This window comes from Lycium barbarum, chromosome 2, assembly GCF_019175385.1.
Source record: "Lycium barbarum isolate Lr01 chromosome 2, ASM1917538v2, whole genome shotgun sequence".
NCBI classification, from domain to species: Eukaryota; Viridiplantae; Streptophyta; class Magnoliopsida; order Solanales; family Solanaceae; genus Lycium; species Lycium barbarum.
In genome coordinates, this window is record NC_083338.1 from 140,484,147 (window position 1) to 140,509,533 (window position 25,387).

Here is a 25,387-nt window from a genome sequence, read left to right on the forward strand (position 1 = left end):
AAAAATATAGTAGCACTTCCAGAGCCTTCAATCAATTTCGAATTGCCAGAAATTGTATTAACGTTTCCTCTTTTCCTACGCAAGTGAGAAAAGTTTTTCTCATCTTTGAATATGGCATGCGTTGTTCCACTATCAATCACACAAATATATTCATGATTGACCATTGATCCAAATAAAATCTTTGAGGCTTTCAAAGTATTTGCTCGAGATGGCAGAGTCTCATGCTGATAACGTGTTATAAAAATAAAAACTATGAAGTAAATACACCAGAGAGAAGTATATAGAGAGGAATTGATTGTATATCTAACTTCTTCAAATGAACTCCTATTTATAGGAGGAAATAAGTTAACAACTTGGTGGCCACACATACTTGGTGGGCAAATATTCTTGGTGCCCAAGTTCATGTGATGGGCATCCAACTTACAACAATATATATATATATATATATATATATATATATATATATAAAAGTAAATAATCAAAACCTTTGATGTAAAAATGGGAAGGACAACTGTCATGTGAATCTAAATAAGAATTACAGGGAAATAAAAACAAGGTAAAATGGAGAGGAGTCGGATCCATTAACTCTTAAATAAACACATCTTCTTTTAACATTAAATAGCCAATTTTACATTTAAGTATGTACTATGGGCATATAAAGAAGTCCTTTAAATATATTAAAGGGAAAAGGGTCAAATATACCCCTCTACTTTAGTTTATTAGCTAGCTTTGCCCTCTGTTAGCCAAAGTAGTCAAATATACCCCTCCCGTTACAAGTTGGGGCCAATTATACCCCTACTGTTAGCAAAGTTTCAAAATAACCCCTCATTTCTAACGTATTTCCACATAAACAAGTCTAGTCATTGGAATTGGGTGACATGGACGCCAGATGTCATTTAACTTATTCTATGTGGTGCCTACGTAACAATTTTTTTTAACAATAATCTGGAAAATTGATTTTTCTAAAAACAAATCTGTTAAAAATGGTTTTTATTAAAAATCTGAATTTTTTCTGGAAAATGATTTTTTTAAAATCAGTTTTTCAGATTTTTAAAAATTAATCCAGATTTAAAAAAAATAATTAGGACACTTTAAAAAAAAAAAAACTTTACAGTTTTGCAGATTTAAAAAAAAAATCATTTTCCAAATTTTTAACTAAAATATCCAATTTTTGAGAATATATTTTAAAAAAACGGGTTTTATTAAAACAAAAAAGTTTCAGATATTTAATAAAAGCCATTTTTTTTAGATTTGTTTTAAAAAAATCAATTTTCTAGATTATATTTTAAAAATTGCCACGTAAGCACTACATAGAATAAGTTAAATGCCATATGACGTCCATGTCACCCAATTCCAATGACTAGACTTGCTTATGTGGGAATATGTTAGAAATGAGGGGTATTTTTGAAACTTTGCTAACGGTAAGAGTATATTTGGCCCCAACTTATAACGGAAGGAGTATATTTGACTATTTTGGCTAACAGAGGGAAAAGTTAACCTATAAACTAAAGTAGAAAGATATATTTGACCCTTTTCCCAATATTAAATATCCAATGAACACTTACACGTTGATAACTGTGAGAAAGAACATCCATTGGAAAACATATAAAGTACTGATTAACGTGTGCTACTGCTCTAAGAACTAGAAGATAGGAGTAAGGTTAACGTACATTATATTCTTTTCAAACATTATTTATGGAATTACATTGAATATATTGTTGTTGTTATCGAGGATTGCTCTTAATTTTTCGTATGTTTCTTTTTTCATATTGTGTTAGTGGGTTACTCGTTAGAAAGTACTCAATAAAATTAACTCTTCTAATAATTCGATTTCAATTAATTCATATGTCGTACTTTTAACCAATTAACTCGCAAATATTTAAGGCCTCTTACCAATTACTCTATCCGAACAAAACAAAAATGTTCACTTAGCCATTTGCAAACTCTTTACAAAAATGTTAACTCTTAAGCAAAAATAGATAATTTAACTAAACTGCCCATAATTAAATAGGTATTGAGATTTGATAACATAACACTTAATAGGGGTAAAACTGAAAAACAAGATTAATTCTTTCTTAATTTGATAAGTGGATACTCTTTTTGAACCAAGAAAAAAAGGCTAAATAGACACTCTTTTTGATCCGGAGAGAGTAATATCTTAGTGATCTTGAACATATTAGTATTTCAAAGAGCAGAAAGACCTTATATTTGAACCGTTTGAAATAGCTAGCCAGAACAAGAAGTAGATTAAAAATTAAAGTTGAAAAGAAAGAACGGTGAAGAACAAGGAAAAATATGCTTATTATCATAAGGTATTTGATGCTTATAGTTTGACTAATTCTGGTTCGTGTCAGCCAGTTAGTTATTAATTGAACTTAACAAGTTCTTTTTTTTTTTTTCTTTTGTGCACTGGGTATGTCGTTGTGGTTGTAACGAGTTGCTTTTTGTTATTTTTATGAACTGTATAAAAGAAACGACATCTTGTAGTATGTATGTGCAAAGTTTTAAGGATATGTGTAAAGTATGAGAGACATTTATCAGTTTATGTGTCACCCTCGATCGAGCCTCAAACAACAAAGAAACAATAATTCGTAGCACTTTATAAACATGTAGTATAATATAATACTTCTCGCTTCCAAAGAGTTGACACAGTAACAATTTGTATTTGACTAAATTATTTAAAGAATTTGTTTAGTAATTTGTATCTATTAATTTTTTTTTTAAAATGCATTTAATGTGAAATTATGAAAAAGAATATATATACCAGTTGTCACAACTCGTATATTTATCACTTAACAAAGTGACTCACAAAAATTTGTTAAACGCTTATTCTGTTTGTAAAATAATAACAATGTATTTATTATTCACAAAAATAATAACAATGTATTTATTATTTTACAACGATTTATTAACGACTTATTGATAGAGTTTTAATGATACATATAAAATGTGAAAGCGATTTATTAGTTGATAGCACACCCTCGACCTTCATACAGCAGAAGAAACAATAATATAGGCCTAAGTTTTTAGTAAATGATTGAGTACTATACAGGATCCGAGGCCATAAAAAATTTAAAAACCTTAATCAATTTATTTAATCTGTTTTACTCTGTTTATCGATTTGATTTGATTTTGCGGTTTCAGTCAATAGCGAACCGAATGAAAGATCAGCCGCCATAGCCAAGTCTTTTATAAAGTATTATACCATGTTCTTGTTCCCCTTTACCGTAAGTCATTAAAACTAGTACTCCATATAATTTCTACTTTTGGATGTTCTCGTTTTTTTTTTTTTTTTTTTCTTGTCAGAATTTTTTATTTTGGGTATTTCTGCCCCCTCAATTTTGTATGATGGAGTATTTTCTAATTTCCTGATGATTTGGTAACAGAGGTACTAGTAAAGCTGCCAGTGAAATCTCTTTTGCATTCAAATGCGTGGGCAAGAATTGGTACTCTCTTATTACAAGCTCTTTTTTAGTGAGAGAGCACCTTCATCACAAGGAAAACCCAACCCGTCTCTTAATACACACTCTCGAGCAATATCCCATGGGATCCATCACCACTTTTATGTTGCCCGAAAAAGGATCGTCCGATGTTATTCTGGTACTTGAAAAGCCTAGTTATTTACAGATCCCTACCACGTTGGATGAGATCATTGGTCCCGTAGACGGCATATATTTCTTGTCAGAATACAAAAATTATTCTGGTGGACCCTGGCTACAAGAGACACTACTAGAAATAAAGAGTTCCCACCAACATTCAGTGATAAATTTGTGTTATAAAACATAATTTTCGCACTTTATTCCCACGAACCAGCTCACTAAAAAACACATGGTGGGAAGCAAATTCCCATTAAAATGCTAGGAAACTTCATAAATTTTATGTGTGAAAATACTACTATTTAAGTTTTTCTCACCGACATTCAGTGGGAGATCACTGAACATCTTTCAGTGAAAAATTCAATAGAAAAATAAAGATTTTTTAGTAGTGAGAGTTCAGACCAATTCCACCATATCTCGTGAAGGTTGTGTTGATCAAATATTTGGCTATGGCTTTGATCCATTGAGTCACGATTATAAGGTGGTTTACAATACTAAGGAATATTGGGAAGGAGACCCGGGCAGCAGTAAACCTCGTGTGTTTGCTGCCATTTACTCAATAAGCAACGATTGTTGGAGAAATTTAATATTCAACTCTGACACCAGTGCTACACTCATGCACAATTCATTGTGCTCGACCTGTGTGAATGGAGTTTATTATTGGCGTACACAGAGCTCAATTGAAGTCGGTCCGATACCTTTGAAAGAGATTTTCTACTCCAATTTTTTGACATGCATAATGAAGTGCTTGGTGAGATGCCAGGGCCTGATATATGTATATCTCTTTGCCTACTACTACAGCATTACTACGATAATCAAAACGAGCATTCTGTATATGCTCCCGTTGATATATGGGTAATGAACGGCGAAAAGTTGTGGATTAAAGTTCTGAATGTTGTCCCGACACCTGACAACCTGACAATTACCCACTCGGATTCTGGGGTCATGATAAGCTTATTCTTGTACATTATGTGCTGCTCTATGACTCTAAAACCCATGAATTTAAACATCTTTTTGATACAACAAACAAGGTTGGCATATGGGTTTTAAGTTACAGGGAGAGCCTAGTTTCCATCAAAACCAAGAATGTATCTCACGGGCAAAAGATATATCGGATCACATTCAAGAATATTTCAAAGACAAATAACTGTGATAGGAGGTGATTAACGTATCATTCTTAGCTAGATGCAATGGGAAGAAGTTTGCTATTAGAAAAAACGAATATATACGATGGGGAACTGAGTTTAATAGGACTTTGTCATTCAGTTAATCTTTCCATTGAGATAATGTGTACTCTCAATCTGTTGAAAATGAAGATAGACAATTGTTTGTTTACTTAAAAGTCTTCTTTGTGGGTCATTTTCACAGTGGCAACTGGCAACTACAAACATGTTCTTTCATAGACTTATTTTTTCACCTTAGCCAATAAGAATTGATACCTATCGTTTCTAAATAACAGATAATAGATTCTACAGCTGAATAATTTAAATCCTTGGTAAAATTATGAGCATAACACCACAAGAGTTTTGAACCTTAACTCTTCTCAGGAAAAGCAAAAGTTAAAAGGAAAAGAATAAATTTCACGTAATTTTGCAGCACAACAGGAAAAAGTGATTGATATAGACGAAAGGTACCTTACCAAAGGACACTACTCAAATGTCCGTCAGTTCCAGAAGGAGGTGGTCAATAATTTAGTCATCGGTACCCCAATTATGGTTTATGTGTGATTGCACCAACAATTTCAACAAGATTGCACCAACAATTTCACCAAGTGCCATAGCCCATGATAGCCATCGACTAAATAAATTACTTAGTATTAAATAAGTAATATCATCAATTACTGGATTACTGCCAAGTAATAAAATTCAACAACTTCCTATGCCAGACAAAATCTCCATTACTCATTTAATCCCCACTTCCTTACAATCTCACCACTATTTCTGTCTCAATCCAATATCCGCTACTTCTGACGGACTTAGAATCCACACACATCTCCCCAACCCCCCCCCCCCCCCCCCCCCCAAAACAAGACAGAAGAACCAGCAGAAATACGGAAAAAAGAAGAAGCAATCTTTCAGCACAAAAAGTCATATTAGCAAAATTCTCCACTCGTTGCACAATTTTCAAATGGAGAATCGCGAGAGAACCCTTTCTTTGTTTTTCCATCATCATCTAGACAATATAGTACAAACATTTGAAAGCCCAAAATAGAGTTGGCAAAGATAATTTAGAACTCAAGATCACCTCAACAGGAATGGACAAAACATGTTCTGGAAGATGTGAAAAAGCGAGAGAGAAGGAAGAAACTGAGGGAAATAATGCTGGAGACGGCCTCGATGGCGGTCATATCCGAGCAACATAGGAATTAGCCTGAGTCACATATCTCACCCACCGATAAGGATTATATGTTTTTGACTTCTTTGCGATTTGTAAATATTTCACCTGCAAGAAACATCCAAATATCAGGTTTGAGATATATAAACAGGATCCACAAACCCCCATCCATAACTTGTGGAGAAGAAAAATATACAACAGTTATTTATTTATTTATTTGTTTTTACTTCTTGCGCAGGGCTATCTCCCTCATGTTTGGAACTTCTAAAAGTTTGGGTTCATTATTGGTTTGAGCTGAGCTGACACAGTTTAACACATTACATTAGATATTAAATATATGTCCCTCGCTCTCTGTCCCAAACCATTCTCTTCCCCTTTAGACAAGCCTTCTATTCTAGCCTTAATTATCACAAAGGGCGGAGCCTGACAAACAATCTCGATCACCGCGCCTCTCGAACTAACCTTATTTGATGTGGCTACCTTACACATCTCTCCTGTTCAATTCCTTCAAAATGGAAACCACACATCTGCCGAAGAGATGAGGTAGCTAAATCTAGAAACAGCTTGTTTGAGGAAATTTCCATGCAGTTCAACCTCTATAGTCTCTCAATAGGCTGTTGTCCAAAAGGATCTAATAATTCCTTGTCCAGAGAAATTATCAATGATTCGTGGCATTTAATGTAATCCGTTTACTAGAACACAGGAGGAGAGAAAAAGATCAAAAGGGAACTCTTTGGGAAAACCAAAATCAAAATTGATATGATATCTAATGAACAAACAAATTTTAACATCCCTACTAGGGGAGATGACATTTTTCTTGTTCTTATGACAAGGAATCTAACTTCACAACTGTTTACCTGAAGCCTTGAAGGATTATGCATTGGGATTGTGAAGGTCATGCTCACTGGTCCAGCTTCCTTGGTGATATTTCCTGTATTAGGGCCGTAGCAGTATTACAATAGTCAAGTCATGTTGTATCTAAAGTATGGTTGGTAACAGAACTGCAGCATACATTGCTGGAATAATAAGTAAGATTGACATATTTCTTCTTCATACCATGTGACTCTTGTGAAAATGTTAGCTTGGCACGTAATGTATGATCTGATCCACCGAGAACCTGTTTTAAATTGCAGATCAGTAGTTATTTTAAAGAGTATTAGATAATAAGTCTACCTAGAATAGGGAAGCAAAATCGCTTGAAAAGAGATGGATATATTACCTTCTTCAAACTCCACTCAAGCCTCTTATTGGATTCCTTAAAATCAGTTGTTTGACCAACTGCTCCAGGTTCCAACTCAAAGCTTACTCTACAAATTTAGTGAGGGTAGACAAAATCAGTTACCACTTTGGTGCACTTTCAACATAATAAATACTCCAAGGTTATGAACGTTTTGAATATAAACACTAAAAAAGTAAATACTTTGACGAGATTTTAAGGACTTAAGTAACACATGACATAAATTCAGGTTTTCCGCTGTTAATATCACGCCCCTAGCTGCCAACCATGCGAAGCACACCTTGCTGGGGGAACTATATCATATGGTATGAAGACCAATTCCTCTCTTCCTAGCAATTTGTGGTAGTAAGACTTGACTGTGAAGAAGCCATATTTCCTTACCAAACCCCCCCCCCCCCCCCCCGGCATTTCTAATCATCCGGTGTACCATACAGTATCATGTGCTTAAAAGTAGGTCCAAGAAGTTCTGAAACTAGTTCTTGTATCCTGTGAGTTTGGTGTATAGTCAAGCTAGCAAAAATTTTAAAAAATCAAGAGGGATTAGATCTCCCTAGTCCCTACCACTGATACCAAGTATTGGCTTTGCTTGGATATTTGAAAAATTGTAAAGATTCTCATCATCTATGCACACTATCACATGGAATCACTGATGGAAATCTCAACATAATACCAAGTGTATACTTTGAGAACAGTACCTTCTATGCAATCCAAGAGCTAGGAAGAACAATATGCATAGTGAAAAAAAACAGGGTATTTTTCCTTATTTTTGGGTGGTAGATGTTGAAAGTATTATAGTTGATGTTGAAAAAGCATGTATTCATGGACTCACATATTTGCAACCAGAAAAAACAGACTTGGCTCATTTGAGGATTCCTATTGAGGGCTAAAAAGACGGATAACACTTAGAAAACTCTTAAAGTGAAATGCTAGGTGATAACTCACATAATTAGACAAGTATCATGATGAAGATTTATATACCTATCTTAAATGGATGTTCAAAATAGTAGTGTGCATGTTTCAAAAGCTGGAAACCTCTCAACAGAAGCTCTCAAATGCCACGCTAGTTTTTCTGGTTGCGAATATGTAAGTCTAAAACTACCTACTATTTGAGCAACTATAATATTTAAATATATGTCACCCGACAATCGGGAAGAATGGCCTACAATTTTTCCATCGCGCATATTGTTCTTCTAAGCTCTTTGATTACATATAAAATTTTGTTCTCAAAGTATGCACTTGGAATTTTGTTGAGATCTTCATTTGTGCTCTCATATGATAGTGCATAGATAATGAAAATTTGTGATAATTTTCATATGCCCAGGCAAGTCAAATGATTTCCGATCATGACTTCTCTGCCCTTGTTTTTTTTCTCATTTTCGCATTGCTTTGATTTGCCTGTCGGTATCTGACTTTTCTCCCCTTGTTTTCTTGTTTTCTTTTGAGCCGAGGGTCTTTCGGAAACAGCCTCCCTACCAAGGTGGGGGTAAGGTCTGCGTACATTTAACCCTCCCCAAACCCCACACTGTGGGATTCAACTGGGTATGTTGTTGTTGTTGTTGGTGGATAGATCTGACAATCTTGATTTATTTTCAATATTTAAATTTTTGGTAGCTTGAGATTCTCTTCTTTCATCCTAGCTTGTCTGCCAGTGAAATTTGCAATAGATCACCTATATATTAGGAAGCAATGAACTTTGCAAGATAAATTTTAGAGCCCGGAAAAACTTCATCAACCAAAAAAGATTGCAAAAGTTCAGAAAGTTGTTTGTATCTGTTACTTAATGCTACTATTCAAATTGCTAAAAAGAGAAAAGGTTCAGTGTCGCATCAGAACCGAATTGTTTCTTAACAAATACACACAAACAGGCCACAACCCACATAGCAAATTTCACCTAGCTTTCTCCCTCAGACAAGCAAGATTAGTTAGAAAGTACCTGAATGCCTAGTTGACGATGAGAATACCACAAGAAAATGCCAGGAAGAAAAAAAGTAAAACCCATGAAGATGCTCTGTAGCAGAGGTAAAAGTGAACATACCTGCTTGTATATGCAGGAAGCGGCATTTGTACCAAGATTGTATTTGCAGTTATGTCTGAAGGAAATTCAGCACGGATCTTCAAGATGACTTCAGCCTAATAGAGCAAAAGAAGCCCCAGTTATCTACCTACTTGTAAAACAACAATATAAAAAGATAAAAGAAGTTACAGAAAGTGTGTACTATCACTCTATTCTTTGACACAAAAAATGTGCAGACTACTACTTAAGCCACACTTATCTACAACAAATTTTAGATTTTCAAGTGGAAAGTAAACAATGTCTACCTTAAGTGATCCAGCTTCTTCAATCAAAGTATTAATACGAAAGGGAGGCTTGAATTCCTGGGTTATCCGGTAATTCATGACAGGAAATTCACCATCCGGCGGAACCTAATAAAGCAATATGATTTAGCATCAGATCTCACAGGGACATAATCTTTCAAGAGATCAATCACAAAAACATAATAAATATATCAATGACATGCTTTCTCTAATATCACTCACCAGAGTCAAGGTCCTGTCCACATCAAAACTATCAAGGTGCACAGATTCATGGAAATTGCAATCATCCAGTACTACTGCTCCAGACCCAGCCGAACCTCCATAATCTGTTCGAACAAATGTGATGCCATCACTTCTTAGATCGTAACAAATACACCACACGGAGAAGTGGAATACCAAAAACAGATGCAATTCAGAGGCAATAGAACTCTCAGATTGCAAGATAATTAACATGTGCTGAATCATCAGTAAGCAGAAAAATTGCAGGAGTCCATTAGTGACTAGATTACCATAAACTGATCTCCCACCGGCCCTTCCAATGCTCAGATCCTCATTGAGAGCTAATCTAATTTCTGGATTACCAGTAAGGTAGCTTTTCATTTGAATGGTCCCATCAATTTCAGAAGTCAATATATATCCCTGTATTCATCATAATGATAAGATATATGTACTAAAAGGAATGACAAGGTAGAAGGAATGACAAGGTAGAAGAAACGACACACTTTATAACTATAAAGAACATATTCTATTGGAATCGTACCTAACAAAAAATAATTTGCTAAAATCGAATGACATCAAACCGTTTAAATAATCAGTCAGAAATAATCTATTTGAGTGCCTGAGAGATGTTTGATTCACAAAAAAAAAAAAAAGTAACCATCCCAAGAAAATAAAACCAACAAGGATAAAGATGTTTTGGTTCAACCACACAACATTCTTCCATGCGCATTTATTAGTTTCACTTTCTATGTGGCAAATCAAGACATACTTTATCATCACATCATATTGCTGCAACAGTAAAGTAAAACAATAAAAGTTTCAGAATCAAAGCAGGAAACTCACACTGGAACTGAAAGTAATGCTTATTTTTTCAATTATATCCACGAATATTTCCTCCCTCTTTCTGCCCCCAGGTTCATTTGCCACAACAGATTTAGTAATTGCTGTCCCTGGCATTCTTTTGGTTCCCTGCTGCATTTAACAAAGCCAATGGCATAAACAAAGGTACAACTATAAATCAAATGAAAATGAAGAATATTAAGATCTGGTCAGGTCCTTAAAAAACAACACTTCCAAGTTAACATAAAATACCATGAACATGGCAGCAGGACCAAGGGGCGGCAAACGGCCAGCATCAACCATAATTGGCTCATTAAATATGTAAGACTTTAAGATTTCTGTAGACGTTGTTTGCACATAACCAAAATCCTGTCAAAGAAAGGAGAACACAAAAAAATTAAAAATATAATCTCTGCTTTAAAAAGATGATCTATATAACTCAGGATTTTCTGTGAGTGCATAACAGTTCATAGGCATTAACAGAAATTTAAGGTTCATAGACATTAACAGAAATTTAAGGTTAACGTTGTCCAAGAGATAATCAAACCCTACGGGGTACCCAAAATTTAAAAAATTAGTTAAAGAAAACTATAACTTTCACTGCTTCAGAAACTAGTCATTTATGTCATATTTGCGTAAGTTTATTGTCGCAATATATAAAATAGTGTGAATTTTCCGACTAAAGGGTTTAGGTAGAAATATATGATTGTTGTACATAGAATTACAGGGTTAAGTAAAATCTATGAAAATACAGTGTGAATTTGAGGATGAACTTTATAATAATTATTGTGGTGCTATGGTAATATCTTGAAACCCAGATGGAATTATTTTTATATGAAGTGTTTTAGATAGATTACTGTAGTAGTTCTTAACTGTTCAAACTTCACTTTTTTTTTTAAATGACCATGGTGTCCGAGCCAGCTGACGCGCACCTCAACTAATTTCAGGGGATACCTGCCACCTCCCACCAGCAACAGGTACCAGGTAACTCTATCCACCAAGTCTCGGACAGATGGTAACTGTTCAAACATCACTTTTTAAGAAAAAAAAATGCTTGAATTCATTGGCTTCAATATTAAAATTCAAATTGTCTCCCTAATAAATGGGCAGAGGGTGTAATTCCATGCAGACTATCCGAGGGAATGATCATAAAAATAAGCATAAGGCATGTGGCTTACAACAACTTCATCAAGAAGCTCATACACCAGCACAAAATTTTTCCGCAATGAATCTTCGTTTAGAACACCGAGGTAATCTTTGATTACACGTGCAATCCTCTGCAGAAGCTCCAATACAAGAGAAGGCGACAAATTTGCCCTAGATGTCGCGACAAAAAGCAGACCAACTACCTTCACATGGAAGTAGTTCACACCATCCACATTCTGCACACAAAAAAAAAAAAACTATTAGCACCTCTTTGCATAGTTGCAGTTTGCAAAACTGAATGCTTCATGTAGAAGGAGTATGCATAGTAAACAAAACAATGATCACTGACAGCTCCCATTTAACCAATTATCTGTCAGTTGAAATCTTTTCAAACTGGCACATGTGGGAAGCCTTAATTTGATCAACTCTGCAGTACAACAACAACAACAACAACAACCCAGTGAAATCCCACAACGTGAGGTCTGGGGAGGGTAGAATGTACGCAGACCTTACTCCTACCAAGGTAGGACGGCTGTTTCCGAGAGACCCTCGGCCGAGAGACCCTCGGCAAAATCCTGCAGTAGTGCGTATAAAAATCCTCTGGACAAATCAACAAAGCCAACAAATAATGATCATCTTAAGAAAGTAAAGAGTGTTTCAAGCTATTGGTGACCTTAGACATACCGGTGCAATAATCAAAAGGGACAAATACTCATGACGGATTAAAGTTGGTTAGACGGAGTGGGACTGAAAAGGCTACAGTAGTAAAACGGAGCATCAGAGATTAGGCATTTATGAGCAGCTTGACCAAAAGGACACTCCTTGATGAAGCCAATTAATAACTGCTGTCCTGCCAGGCAATGGTGTCCCAAGGGGATTTCAGGGAACAGAAGAAAATTTCTTTAAGCCTAACTCTTCGCTTGGAAGCTTATGCAGGTTCAAGAATGGGAACTAAACATTTTTGTGCTACACCTTAGAAAAGAAGCTTAAATGAGATAACTAAGAGCTTTTTCAGTCCTTCTAATGCCAGATCAACTGCTGTTGTAAGAAATAGATCAGGGAATGACCTAAATGTAGAAGAAGAATAGTAAACTGAAAAAACCCTCAGGGGTTGGCCTGGTGGTAATTGGCTTGAGCCTTGGGGTGCTCCCCTTCAAGGTCTCAAGTTCGAAACCCACTGGGTGCAAACAATTTCTGAGGGCCATCGGACTGGGGTAAAACCCTGAATTAACCGTGGTGCACTTGCGGGAAACTCCTTGCCGAGGGCCTGTGCACCCCCGGGATTAGTCGGGGCTCAAAGAGACCCGGACACCCGGTGCTTAATCAAAAAAAAAAAAAAGAATAGTAAACTGAAAAGGCAGATACAGAGAGTTAGATGGCCAAATCTCTCTCTCTCTCACACACATATATATAAAAGCTATCTTCGATTGGTAAATTATTTTCGGCTTCTTATGGTTTAACAAACAAAAAAAGACTCCTTATACAGGAGTCCGAGTCAAATGGCTTATTTCTTTGAATTCCTTTCTCTCAGTATAATTCTTGGAATTCGTAATAGCTATGACATATTTATTACGAATATTGTTATTGTTCTTGACTTTCAAACAATCCCATAAGATATTCTACACTATTTCTAAAGATTCTCTTAACTTGAATATACTTGCCACTGTCCTGAGAGCTGAAACTAACTTCACGCAGCGTTACTGTCTATCCGTGAGACATGACTGAATTTTGAGGACATGCATGCTGTCAACTTGACTAGATTCCTAATAAGACAAGCATGTTGCTAACTTGACTAGATCGCTAACAATTCATGGTGCTAGATAGAGGATGATTTACATGAACTGGATTATTGAGACGGCGGTTAACATTGCAGGTTATATAGCATAAGCCAACGACTAGAAAAATCGAGAGTGCTAACTGCCGTGCACTGACGACTCAGTCCTAAAGAATTAATAGTTCTAGAGCCTTGAGGTTCATAGGACTGTTCGCATACATGAACCTTCAAGTTCGCATGGCTGTGGGCATCAGCAACAAGGTTTTCATCTTCATGTTCATCTTAAAGAAAACAATTTAAAGTAATGTTGAAAGAGCGAAAAATCAAATCTAGACACAGAAATGTGAGGCATCACCAGGTTATAGCTCTAATCAATCACATGAAAAAAGAGAGAAAAATTCTTGTTAATTTGGTGGTCAATAGCATACAAGAGTGATCCTTACATAGTAGTTTAAACTACATGAAATAAGGAAGTTTGATTATTTATAATGATGAAGTAATCACTTGTCATAATTCTTTATTATGATGAAGTAATCACTTGTCATAATACAAAAAATATTCTACACGTGAATTTTAATGATTAATCATTGAGGATGCTTTAGAAACAACAAATCAATTTTTGTAATGAGATGGATAAAAAAGATTATTGCAGATAAGATCTAATTCTTACTCCTTTTTTCATCTGACTGTAAATCCTAAAGAACGAGGAATTTTCCATATATATCAATTGGATCAAATAGACTGCAATTAGCTGAACATGATTCTATTGCATACAGGTTCGAACCCCCCTGCCTACGACAACAAGGGATTTGCCTTCTGGGTTGAGCTCGTCGCACAGGGTTGCCTAGTGCGGGTTATCTCTCCTATGTGGTTTGCAGGCTATTGCACAGGAGCGGGGTTTACCCTGTGCGCACCTGAAGGGTGCCAGCTACAGGTTCCCTTGTCATCAAAAAGAAAAATTATTTTATTGCATATCTGGTATTAGTTCTCTTCAATTAAATCAGTAGGCTATTTGTCTAAATCAAGGAGGAGTCACCCCTTGTTATTACACATTTTTGGTGTGTGTGGGGTTGGGTAAGCGGGGGCGGGGTATATCCATATAAACCAACCATAGCCTGTTTTCTTCTTTGTTTGTGAAAGACACTTGTTGAACGGCAATCACAATACAGTCTTATTATTCGCTTGAATTCCATCAATGACATAAATATTATGAAAATGTTACGCAATATATTCAATAGTTCTCTTGACTTTAAGAGAATTCAATTTCTCTTCCTCTAGACAAGTTAGCAATTTCAAGTGCAATAAAAAGTTCTCCCACAGTTGTTATGTTCAACTATGCTCACCCACCTCTACAAGCTAACTGCAATTAATGAATGAAGAGAAGAATAAATTGGATTTTGATATGAGATGATGTAAACCTCCTACCATAAGGAAGTTGGTCTGCTTAGGATCATATGAGGATAATGGAATTTCATCCTTGAGATGAGTCAGGGAAAGCCTGACAGGCTAGAGAGTGGACTTTAGAACGGTTTATTGAGAACCTCCATCATTCGACTTACTGCTTCTGAACTGTTCAACAGACACTTGGAGTCGAATGTCTTTCAAAAATGTTGCGTACATAGACTGATTAATGAGGTGACTGTCTCTAGTGCTTTAAACATTCAGCTCCTCCTTGACAAATATAAAGAGGGAATTTCTATTAATTAAGCTGAAGTGAGGCAGATAATATGCTATGGCTCCGTTATTTGGAAATTTCTTTCAGATATAAATGACTGACAAGGAAGTGGTGGTAAGTCATTTTTTTCAAAGTTCGTTAACTCTTTTCAACAAAATAGAATGGAAATGTCATCTATGATACAAGAAAAGAATACCTACAAATACAGGAGGTGCTTCCTCTCCACCGTCTTCTTTCCAAAACTTTACTTTCCGGAAGAAAATCTCTGCACTTCCTTTCGGTACATCACCCCGATCTGCTTTCACGTAAATATTAATGGGAACTCATCAGATTCAGCCTCATTTATATTGCAGGGAAGCAAAAAAAAAATTAAGGACAATTATTCCAAGGTGGATGATCCACGTGAATCATTCATTCATCTCAATGTAATGAAAATAAAGAAGAACTGCCACTAGATCTTCAATTGTTATGTGCAGTTAACTTAGTTACAGAATACCGCTTCCCTGTCCTCCGTGCCCTTACTTTCCTTCAGAAAAGGAGGCAACTGCTGGACTTCACTTTTATAATTTGCAAAATATCTTGTAATTTGACAAATATAACTCGACTTGGTTAAGCTCAGTTTCAATCGACCCACTCCTTAACAAACTGCCAAATTCTCCACTATATAGCACATCATGAACCTAACTTCACAATTATCCGGTCAATCCAGAATATACTAAGCCCTAGAGAGAAAATGTAATGACATCGGTTTGACAGTCCAGAACTCTAAAAACCAAAAGGACCGCTAATATTCCATAAAAATTACCAAAATTTAAAAAAAAAAAAAAAAAAATCAGAACGATCAACTAATTTAAGCTGGTTGACTACAAATTCAATTAACTAGGCTAAGACAAATTCGTTCACATCCAATTGATCCAAAGTTGTATACTCTAGATCTTCAAAGTGAAACTTGAATAAAGCGCTTAGCAAGTGAAAATAATTACAATTTCAATCCAGAATATAATAAGCCCTAGAGAAAAAATGTAATGACATTGGATTTAACAGTCCAGAACTCTAAAACCAAAAGAACAGCTAATATTCAATAGAAATTACCAAAAATTTAAATTAAAAAATAAAAATAAAAAATCAGTGCGATCAACTAGTTTAAGCTCGTTGACTACAAATCCTATTAACTAGGCTAAGACAAATTCGTTCACATCCAATTGTATACACCAGATCAGCAAAGTGAAACTTGATTAAAGCGCTGAGCAAGTAAAAATAAGTAGAATATCAATGTATAGCTACATATTTGGAAGAATCGATGGAGCGAAAAATCACATTTTTATAAGAATGAGATCTGAAACAATTATACAATAGACATGATGTGAATCGTAGAGAAAGGAAAAAACTTACAATCGCGAATAACGATGCTATCGCCTCTCTGAGAAAGCACAAAGAACTGAGAAATCATTATTTTTTTCGATGAGTTTGCGATTTCGCTCAAATCGGCTTTTTTTTGAGTCTGATATTTCCTTTGTGATTGATTTACTTCCACGTTTTACCTGTGATTTTTTTTTCTTCCTAGACTGTGATATTTTTCGTTTGCATTCTATATTTTTTATTTTTATTTTTACTTTGAGAAAATTACACTTTACCCCTCCTATTATTTTTATTTATCATTAATTTTTTGGTACAGCCAATAAACAAAATATTTACTAATGTTAATTTACTTTTATTTCTTCCTTAAATGAGTAATTAATAATATATATAATTGATCCTTCCATATATTAAAAATCAAGCGAAATAGTGAAATTCGTAGGTCATCTCAGTAAATTCAAATACTACATTTCGACATGTATTGTGCAATATTGAGATTTTCCCTGGTCGTTATTGTATGTACTTGATCCTTCAATATAAATTCATTGGCATATGTAATTGATCCTTCCATAAAACCCATAAAAAGTGTATGTAATTGATCCTTCAGTATTTATATTGAGATATTTTCTAGGTCTTAGTCAATTATAATCAAAAGAATAAAATGAATTGTCTTTTCTTTTGTGGTTAACAAGGAGTGACATAACTTATCATCCAATTAATTTTAATTGAAATAATAGTAATTTTCATATATTTTAAGCATAACAATGAAGACAACTATTAAAAAAAAGAATGATATTCCATATGTTATTATTATAGGAGGAAATCGACAAAAGATGATACATTTTGTTGTGGAAATTATAATATGTACCTTCTCAAAAAAGTCATTTCCTTTTAATAATGTCATTAAGGGTAAGAACTAAAACTCTCTTCTTCTTCTTTTCACAGTAATCAAGATGTTTGCATTACCTTTGATGATATGAGGACAAGCATAATATATAACATCAAAGTAAAGAAAGAAACTATAACAAACATTGTTAAAATTCAAATCACATATTTCCGTAAAACATGAGATGAGACATAATGTATATACATCACCTACTACTAATAGCCAAGTTAGCTATTGACACTTAACCCTTGTTGAAGCCCATAGATCATCACACAAGTCAAGCCCGTTTACTAGCACCCAAATCCAGTCCACCAAAAGAAGCCCATTTATTAGCATCACCCAATTTTCGGCCCAATATCACAGAATTTCCCAAGCCCAAAGCCCTATTTTCCACAACAGCCTTTAAAGCCCTTTTAAGTTGTACCACATCCTTTTCTCCTCCATTTGCCTTATTACCACCCAACACCACCACCATCTCCGCCTTGGTCCGGCCCCCGACCGTGGCCATCTCCGCCTTGATCACCCGCCCTTGAACCAATCGAATCGCGGACGATAAGTCCCGGTTCAGACCCGGTCTGTCCTCACAACAAATAGTAGTTTTGACCGTTCGTTCTTCATTGTCACAGTAATTTACAATTACTTGATCATTTTCATTAGGTAGAAATAAAGATGACAACTCGAGTTGTTGAGCAATATTCTTCCTTAGTTCCTTTAGTTGAGTGACTGCCTCTGTTAGCACTCTTGGCTTGTCCTTCTGCATTCATGATATATATGCACATACAAATATATTAGTACCGAATTTAAAGTGTATACATCAACAACATAATTTTTTTAGACAATCTTAATTAGCTTAACGTAACGAATGATAAGTTGATAATACATTACATAACCTTTTTATTTATAATTACCTTATAAATAACTTGATCCGAGAACACTATCACATACAGAAGTTATGCAATAACGGAATTTTGATATATGAGAAAACAACTACTCAGGTACAAAATAAAGGAATACGATGGGCAAATATACACTCCCTCTATACCTAAAAGTTAGTCATGTGTTAAAACTTACACGTATTTCACTTTGATATAAGAAAATACTTAAAAGTTTAATGTTAAAAGATAAAATTACTCCAACTGATTCAATTTATCCAATATTTAAGTCCCTAGCCATCATGTGATGACTTATCCATACTTCAGCATGATATACATCCTAGTATTGGTTTTAGGCCTTTAGCTACCAATACGTACATGTAGATACATCCAATTTCTACTAGCTTCAAATAAATTCTATGCAATAAGCACACAAGATGATTTTAATAAACTGATTACTCCAGTATATTGTTCCATTTATGCAACAAACTTTCTATTTTTAGCACATTTCTAAATAGGAAACTGAAGGAGAAAACAATGAAAATGACTCAACGTATTGTAAAAGCTGTAAACACGATGGTATATGTGTATGGTCGGTCCCTTTGTTCTGCATACTCTTGTGTCACTGTAATTTGTGTGTGTATGGTCCCTTTTGTTCTGCATGCAACTAGAACGACACATTTTGATGCAAAATAGATTTTCCCCCCGTAAACAGACAGGATGAAATTCACTGTCCGACTAATTAATTCGAATATGCACCAAAAGCATAAAGAGGTAAACATTCCCTATTAAAAGTTTCTTCAACTCGAACCCAATACCTTAGTCAAAGAAACACATATATAGATATACACAAACTTAAAACGTAGTTTGTACATACATGGTCATATAAAATGAAGGGTAGTTAGTTGAACACCCTTCGTCGAAAAAATGATACTTTATAAAAATTATACTAAGTCCCTATATCTGTATATCTAATTATATGTCAACAATAACTTTATATGCATGTATGATGGGAAGAGAAAACCTACTTTAGGAAGATAAGGGAAGAGTTTCTTGAGAGTATGGAGATGAGAATTGATTCTTTCTCTGCGTTTACGCTCTGCCACGGCATGTGTTACTGCTGCATCTTTTGATTTATTTTTCCTTGTTGATTTTCCATATCTATCATCACCATTTTCCCTCTGATGATCAACAAGTTGACGCTGCAAAAACCCATTACACCCTTGTAATGAAGATAACATTTTTCACTTTCCAAAGAGAGAGAGAGAAGGGAAGAAAGAAAAGAACTCTTTCAATAAAGAAGAAGGTGGCAAATTAAAGGGATTTTAAAGAGGAGAGAAATAGTTAATTATAAAGATATGACTGAGAGATTATTATTGATTTATTTATTATTGTTATGAATGAGGATCAGAACATGGGTACGTAAGAAAGATTTGGGATGATGACATATATATAATAGGTAAATGTAAATATAAATAAAATATGAAGCAAAGAGAAAGAAAAACAGAGAGACAGAAAGGCATGCAGGTGATGATGAAATTGTTTGGATAGTATGGAACATAGAAATAGACGAGGCTTAAGAGTGGACTGACTTTTTACCGCTGGCGGTTAAAAGGTAAATTGTGGAATGAGACAGATTTTCAGCTTGATAACCCCCCTTCATGAGATCTTTGTTTCTTTGTTTCCCTTGTTTTTGAATTTTGTGGAGGAAAAAGATTAAATAATGTGTATTTTCAAGGATAATCTAATGTAAAAAGATTTGAGTTTAAGTTATATACGGCCTAATTGTCAGTTACTTTTACCTCTTCTAACCAGTAATTTATCCTATTTTCAATAATACAAATCCGATATTTTACTAAAAGGATTTAAAATATTAAAAATTAAAATACACAAAAATTCAAGGGGATTCAACATTATATTACTACTATTTAGAAACAATAGTTGTGAAGGACGAACAGGGGCAACATTGTAAATTTCGTGTGTTATTTGGTGCAAATTTGGAACAGGTTTTTGCTATTGTATATACAACTATACGATTCTTCTTCATTTTAATGATTATTTGATATTACAAGTTTGTGTAATACTTTTCACAAATAAAATTGTGTTATTTTGGAGAAAAAAATTCCTGCTTTCTGTACACAATACAAGACATTTCCAGAGTTCATAACCTTAAGAACATTAAGGCTTAGAATGCACTAACAATTGTTTATTGTTTATTTACTATTCTTCACATTCTCGGGTAACTTGAACAGAGAAATGTATGTTTTTTATAGCTTCAGAATATATAGTAGTTCTTCATCTAATGATGTTCTATTTGGAGAACAACAGAAGAAGAACCTGTTTTGGGATCTTTTGCTACTGGAAACAAAGCCCTCTGTTGCCAAGAATGGTAATGTGTCACTACCTTCTCCCCACAAGTTTTGTTCAGTTTCCTCCTACTATCCTTAATGAAAATTTGAAATATAGTTGTGTTGGAATTCCGTATGTTAACCATCTCACTCTTCTCCTCTACTTTAGGGACAATTTTGTGATTTTAGAGCTGAATATATGTTGCAACAGTTTTGTTTAACCGACCTCTATTTACTAAATCCATTATATGTCTCCTTAAGCTGTCGTGTACCACTCCACAATCTTCACATGAACATTAAGTAATTACAATATTTTATTGTGCTTCAAAAAAATTTCTTTTACAGTGATAAGAGTAATCAACATGTTCTAAAGAAGCTAGGTGAAACAAAATATTTTGTTGCTTCCTAGCTTGTAAAGATGTTTTATTTGGCACTGATTGTTATATTATAGGCTCATTATTTATTTTGTTGGCAGAAGATCATGACATGAAGGGTGAACTGGAGAGGAGGAAGCGTGAATTACCATCCTCCTGCCTCCTGTGAAATGATTGAATTACCATCCTCCTGCCTCTTGTGAAATGATTCTTTCATTGAACTATTAATGACTAAGATTCTCGATTCCTTACGCTTTGATACAATTCTTTTTTTGTTGCTGAATGGTCCCTACTGCTGTTGGGATTTCCCAGATTTAAGGTTGAACATGTTTTTTTGTCGAGTGGCAAATCTGAAGACATTCCTACAGCTATGTAACGTTGTTACCGGATGATGGTCTTTAACTGTTATATGCATAGCTTAATAATTACCTTCAAAAAAATTGAAAAAAATGTTTGCGGTAGTGTTATGTCGGGCCCGTGCATAGGACGGGCATCCCTTCTAGTGTGTGTATATATATTACATGCACTATCAATGTAAAAGCTCACTTGGTGTAGTCTTATTTGTTAAGGATTTAAGTTAATATATATTGATAATAGAGTTATTTAATCTATAATAATGAGGTATTTGTTTTATTTTGAGAAAAGACATGTTTTAACCCCTGAATTTGGCACGAAAACTCAGTTTGAAAACTAAACTTAACTTCTATTTATTTATCCCCCTTAACAACTTACGTTTCAATTATTTTCCACCTCAAATGCTGACGTGGCAAAAAAAAACAAAAAAAATAATAATTATGAGAGTGAAAAACAAAAAAGTGGACCCGCTCATATATATATATATATTATTATAAATTAAAAAATAAAATAAAGGTTATACAATTAAAAAATAAAATAAACATTATACAATTAAAAAATAAAAAGCATCTTCTTCACAATCCCCCTACCACTCCACAACCTCACCCACCATCTTCTTCCCACTCCACAGCCCCCCCCCCCCCCCCCCGCCGCAGCCCCGCCCCCAGCTGCTTCTTCTTCTTCTTCTTCTTCTTCACAAATCCCTCTTTCTCTCTATATTCCCATCATTCTTTTCTTTTCATTTTCACCATTTTTTGGTTTCTTTATTTTGATTTTGATTTTCTTTCAAAAATAAAGTTATGGAAGAAATGAGTTTGCTAATAATAATACTAATAATGGCCAACAATAACAACTAAAACAACCAATTGGACGAATTTAAGTGTAAGTGGGACTAATTTGAGAAGGAGTTGGATGAAATTTGTTGGGGGAGATGATGATCGTGGTTGTGGATGTGGGTTAAAGATGGTGGTGGTGATTTTTTTTTTCTTTTAAGGGCATTTCGTCCAAACTAATGATGGCCAATAATAACAATCAATTTGGACGAATTTAAGTGTAAGCGAGACTAATTTGAGAAGGAATTTGATGAAATTTGGTGGGGAGATGATGGTGGTGGGTGTGGGTTAAATATGATGGTGATTGATTTTTTTTTTTTGAAGGGCAGTTCGTCCAATTTGAACTGATAATAATAATGATTTTTTTTGCGGTGGTGGTGGAGGAGGCGGCGGCGGTAGCAGCGGCGTAGTGGTTGATAAAAGTAGGGTGAGGATGAGGAGAAAGAGAGAAAAAATAATAAAAGAAAAATAAAAAATTAAGTGTTGGCAATTTTGACATGGCAATGATGTGGCAATGACGTGGCAATGATGTGGCATCGACGTGGCGCGAGTGTAATACACCTCCCATTGTGAGAGTGGTATTATTTTTTTAGGGTGAAAAATAATTGAAACGTAAGTTGTTAAGGGGGATAAATAAATAGAAGTTAAGTTTAGTTTCAAACTGAGTTTTCGTGCCAAGTTCAGGGGTTAAAACATGTCTTTTCTCTTTTATTTTTTAGATTTTATATCACACTTTGTTAAAGTTACTCGTTGTTACATGTCAGCAAACGCTATATATATTAGTGCACGAAAATAAATATTTCAACTCCTTACAAATTATATATTGACTATACATAGTCGAGTTATGTAATACTATAACTTGCCTATGTACCATCTTCAATGGATCATTCAAAACAGTAATTTTCATTATCAGGAAAGGAAATTTCATGATTTCGAAATTATTGACACCCAAAAGGTATAATGAACTATCCAATGATGTGACCCTAGCAAGTCTTATGTTACATCTATGATATAGCATGGATATAGGAATCTTTGAACAACAAGAACCTTATAACAATAATAGTAGGAAAGATGAAATTCAATTAAAATAGTAATTTTTCAGAAATATGCTTTATGTATTCTGTCTTTTAAAGTTTGTCCCTTCTATCGATTTTATTACTAATTGGGTACTACAAAATCGATTCTTAAGAAAAATAATCATCTATTATACTCCAAAATGTTCACAGGACCGAACTAGACAGAATGTACTTTTCAACATTTAGTTTTAATGTTTTTTCTGAACGATAAAATAATGATTTAATATTCTGAGAGTAATTAAAATGTGAAAAGGAGAGATCAAGGATGAACATACTCAGAGAGGGGACTACTGCTAATATGCTAATCGGATTGATTCTGAACAGTACTTTTACCACTGCAAATCGAAAGCAAAATCAAATACTCCTATTTTAAAAAAAATAGGGTTAAAGAAAAAAGAGAGAAGTTTATTGGGGTGTAGAAATGTTGTTTTATTATGCAGAGTGCAGCGGATCAGACCCTCATTGCTTCCCCTCTGTTTTATTTTGTATTTAAGTTCTATGATATACACTTAAATTTTCAAAGTTTGTTATGCTATCAGTGTAATTTAACTGATACTTTTAACATAAAAGTTTAAGTTATATACACTATCAGTATATAAAATTTTAATGCCATCATGTCACGTACTCACATTTAATTATTATAGCAAGTAATCTGACGTATTTTCAAGATTAAAACCGATGATACTTACTAGACTAACCAGCAGATATCGTTTGATTGACTTGATACTGAAGAAATTAATTACTTTGACAGTGCATATTAGACAGAAAATATAAAAATATTTATGCACTATTAGTATATTTTGACTTGTCGCGGTACTTTTTTTTTTTTTTTAATCGTAGTATGTTACTTACCTTATTTCAGGTTACTAACCATACTTACGACGAACAATTAATTGTAGTTATGTTTTACTGACTTGATATGTAAAAATTCGTTTACGCTAATAGAAGATAAATTTGCTAGCTATAACTGCATTTTAATTATAGGTTACCCTATCTGGCTTGTTATAGAGATTTACCACTCTAAGTCAACTTAATCTGGTAAAAGTTAATTTACTAGTTATAACAATATTTTTCAAGTCATCGTATCTGGCTTGTTGTAGAGCATTACCTGTTGTAAATCAATTTAACTTAGAGACTATAAAAATTAATATGCTATCTGTGTACATTATTATATACCCCAAAACATATATAGAGTAAAATTGACACCACAAAATCTCAGACAGTGTAACACTGTACAAATATTCGGACTGATGCTAACTACTCATGGGGCATTTCATACTTTGCCTCCTCTACTATGGCTTAGCACGGGAGAAGACTTTTTCTTGTAATTTCCTTTTACTATTTATGCCATCCATGTAACATGTACCCTACTTCTTTTTGTTTTGTTTCCCCTGGTTGCATTTTTGGTCTATTCTCTTCTTGAAAATCTATTTAAATACTTTGGCTCTAGGGTTGTGGTGAGATGGATAGGATATTTTTACCATTAATCATAATGCAGATGTCTCGATTTCAAACACTAAGAATAAAAAAATTCTAGTAAGAAATATTCTCCTTTTTTATGGGCCTTGTCCGGTACAAATTTAGATTACTCAAGCTCTAAAATGAGTTTCCAACATCGGATTAGAAACCAAAAAACTATTGTGGCTCTCATTGATGATTGTAATTACAAGTAAGAACAAGCCTATTTGTCCGTCGCAAGCATCCCTTTTGTCCAACAGAAAGGCAAAAATTTCTTTTGTCCACTATCTAGTGTTAAGTTAAAAAAGGAAAAGAACAAAAAGAGAAGCTCCACTTCACATTGACACATTTAATTTGGGAGTCAAAGGGTTTGTTTGTTGACTTCAACTTTTCACATATTGTGTTAAAAGTTTAAAATTTGTAAACAGGTTTCTAATTATCAAAATTCTATGTCCAAAAAATTAAAAGATCAATGTCCAAATTTAGTCCAACTATTATAAGGTTTAACTCTCGTACTCCGGATTTCTTCATTTTTTCGGTATGCAAGGAGCAATACAATTGAATAGTGTTAGATCACATAGTTTACATTCCATAGCAATACAATTGAATAGTGTTAGATCACATAGTTTACATTCCATTTTTTTATAAGGCCAACAGGAGAGAACACCAAAATTTAGGAGAAAACAAAATAAA

General features: G+C 34.2%; 2 protein-coding genes across 6 annotated transcripts; both read right to left on the reverse strand.

Annotated features, from left to right (window-relative positions):
- Nucleotides 1-5,668: 5,668 nt before the first annotated feature.
- Nucleotides 5,669-16,698, reverse strand: LOC132627620 (AP-4 complex subunit mu). Of its 5 annotated transcripts, none has more exons than XM_060343060.1 (13): nt 16,530-16,698; nt 15,338-15,432; nt 11,721-11,924; nt 10,795-10,911; nt 10,546-10,671; nt 9,993-10,122; nt 9,706-9,809; nt 9,487-9,591; nt 9,203-9,297; nt 7,150-7,237; nt 6,987-7,047; nt 6,788-6,861; nt 5,669-6,038 (listed from the first exon to the last, which is right to left on the reverse strand). In XM_060343060.1, exons 1-13 carry the CDS (start codon nt 16,585-16,587, stop codon nt 5,940-5,942), a joined length of 1,356 nt encoding a protein of 451 aa, XP_060199043.1. In that variant the 5' UTR covers nt 16,588-16,698; the 3' UTR covers nt 5,669-5,939. The 5 variants fall into 5 exon arrangements, with proteins under 5 accessions (XP_060199043.1, XP_060199042.1, XP_060199044.1 ...); XM_060343059.1 differs by having other exon boundaries at nt 10,546-10,674; nt 16,530-16,697; XM_060343061.1 differs by lacking the exons at nt 15,338-15,432; nt 16,530-16,698 and adding an exon at nt 14,888-14,905 and having other exon boundaries at nt 10,546-10,674.
- Nucleotides 16,699-17,524: 826 nt separating this feature from the next.
- Nucleotides 17,525-19,622, reverse strand: LOC132622994 (putative transcription factor bHLH107). Its single transcript, XM_060337696.1, has 2 exons — nt 19,280-19,622; nt 17,525-18,133 (listed from the first exon to the last, which is right to left on the reverse strand). The coding sequence occupies exons 1-2, from the start codon at nt 19,490-19,492 to the stop codon at nt 17,657-17,659; spliced, it is 690 nt and encodes a 229-aa protein (XP_060193679.1). The 5' UTR covers nt 19,493-19,622; the 3' UTR covers nt 17,525-17,656.
- Nucleotides 19,623-25,387: the final 5,765 nt, after the last annotated feature.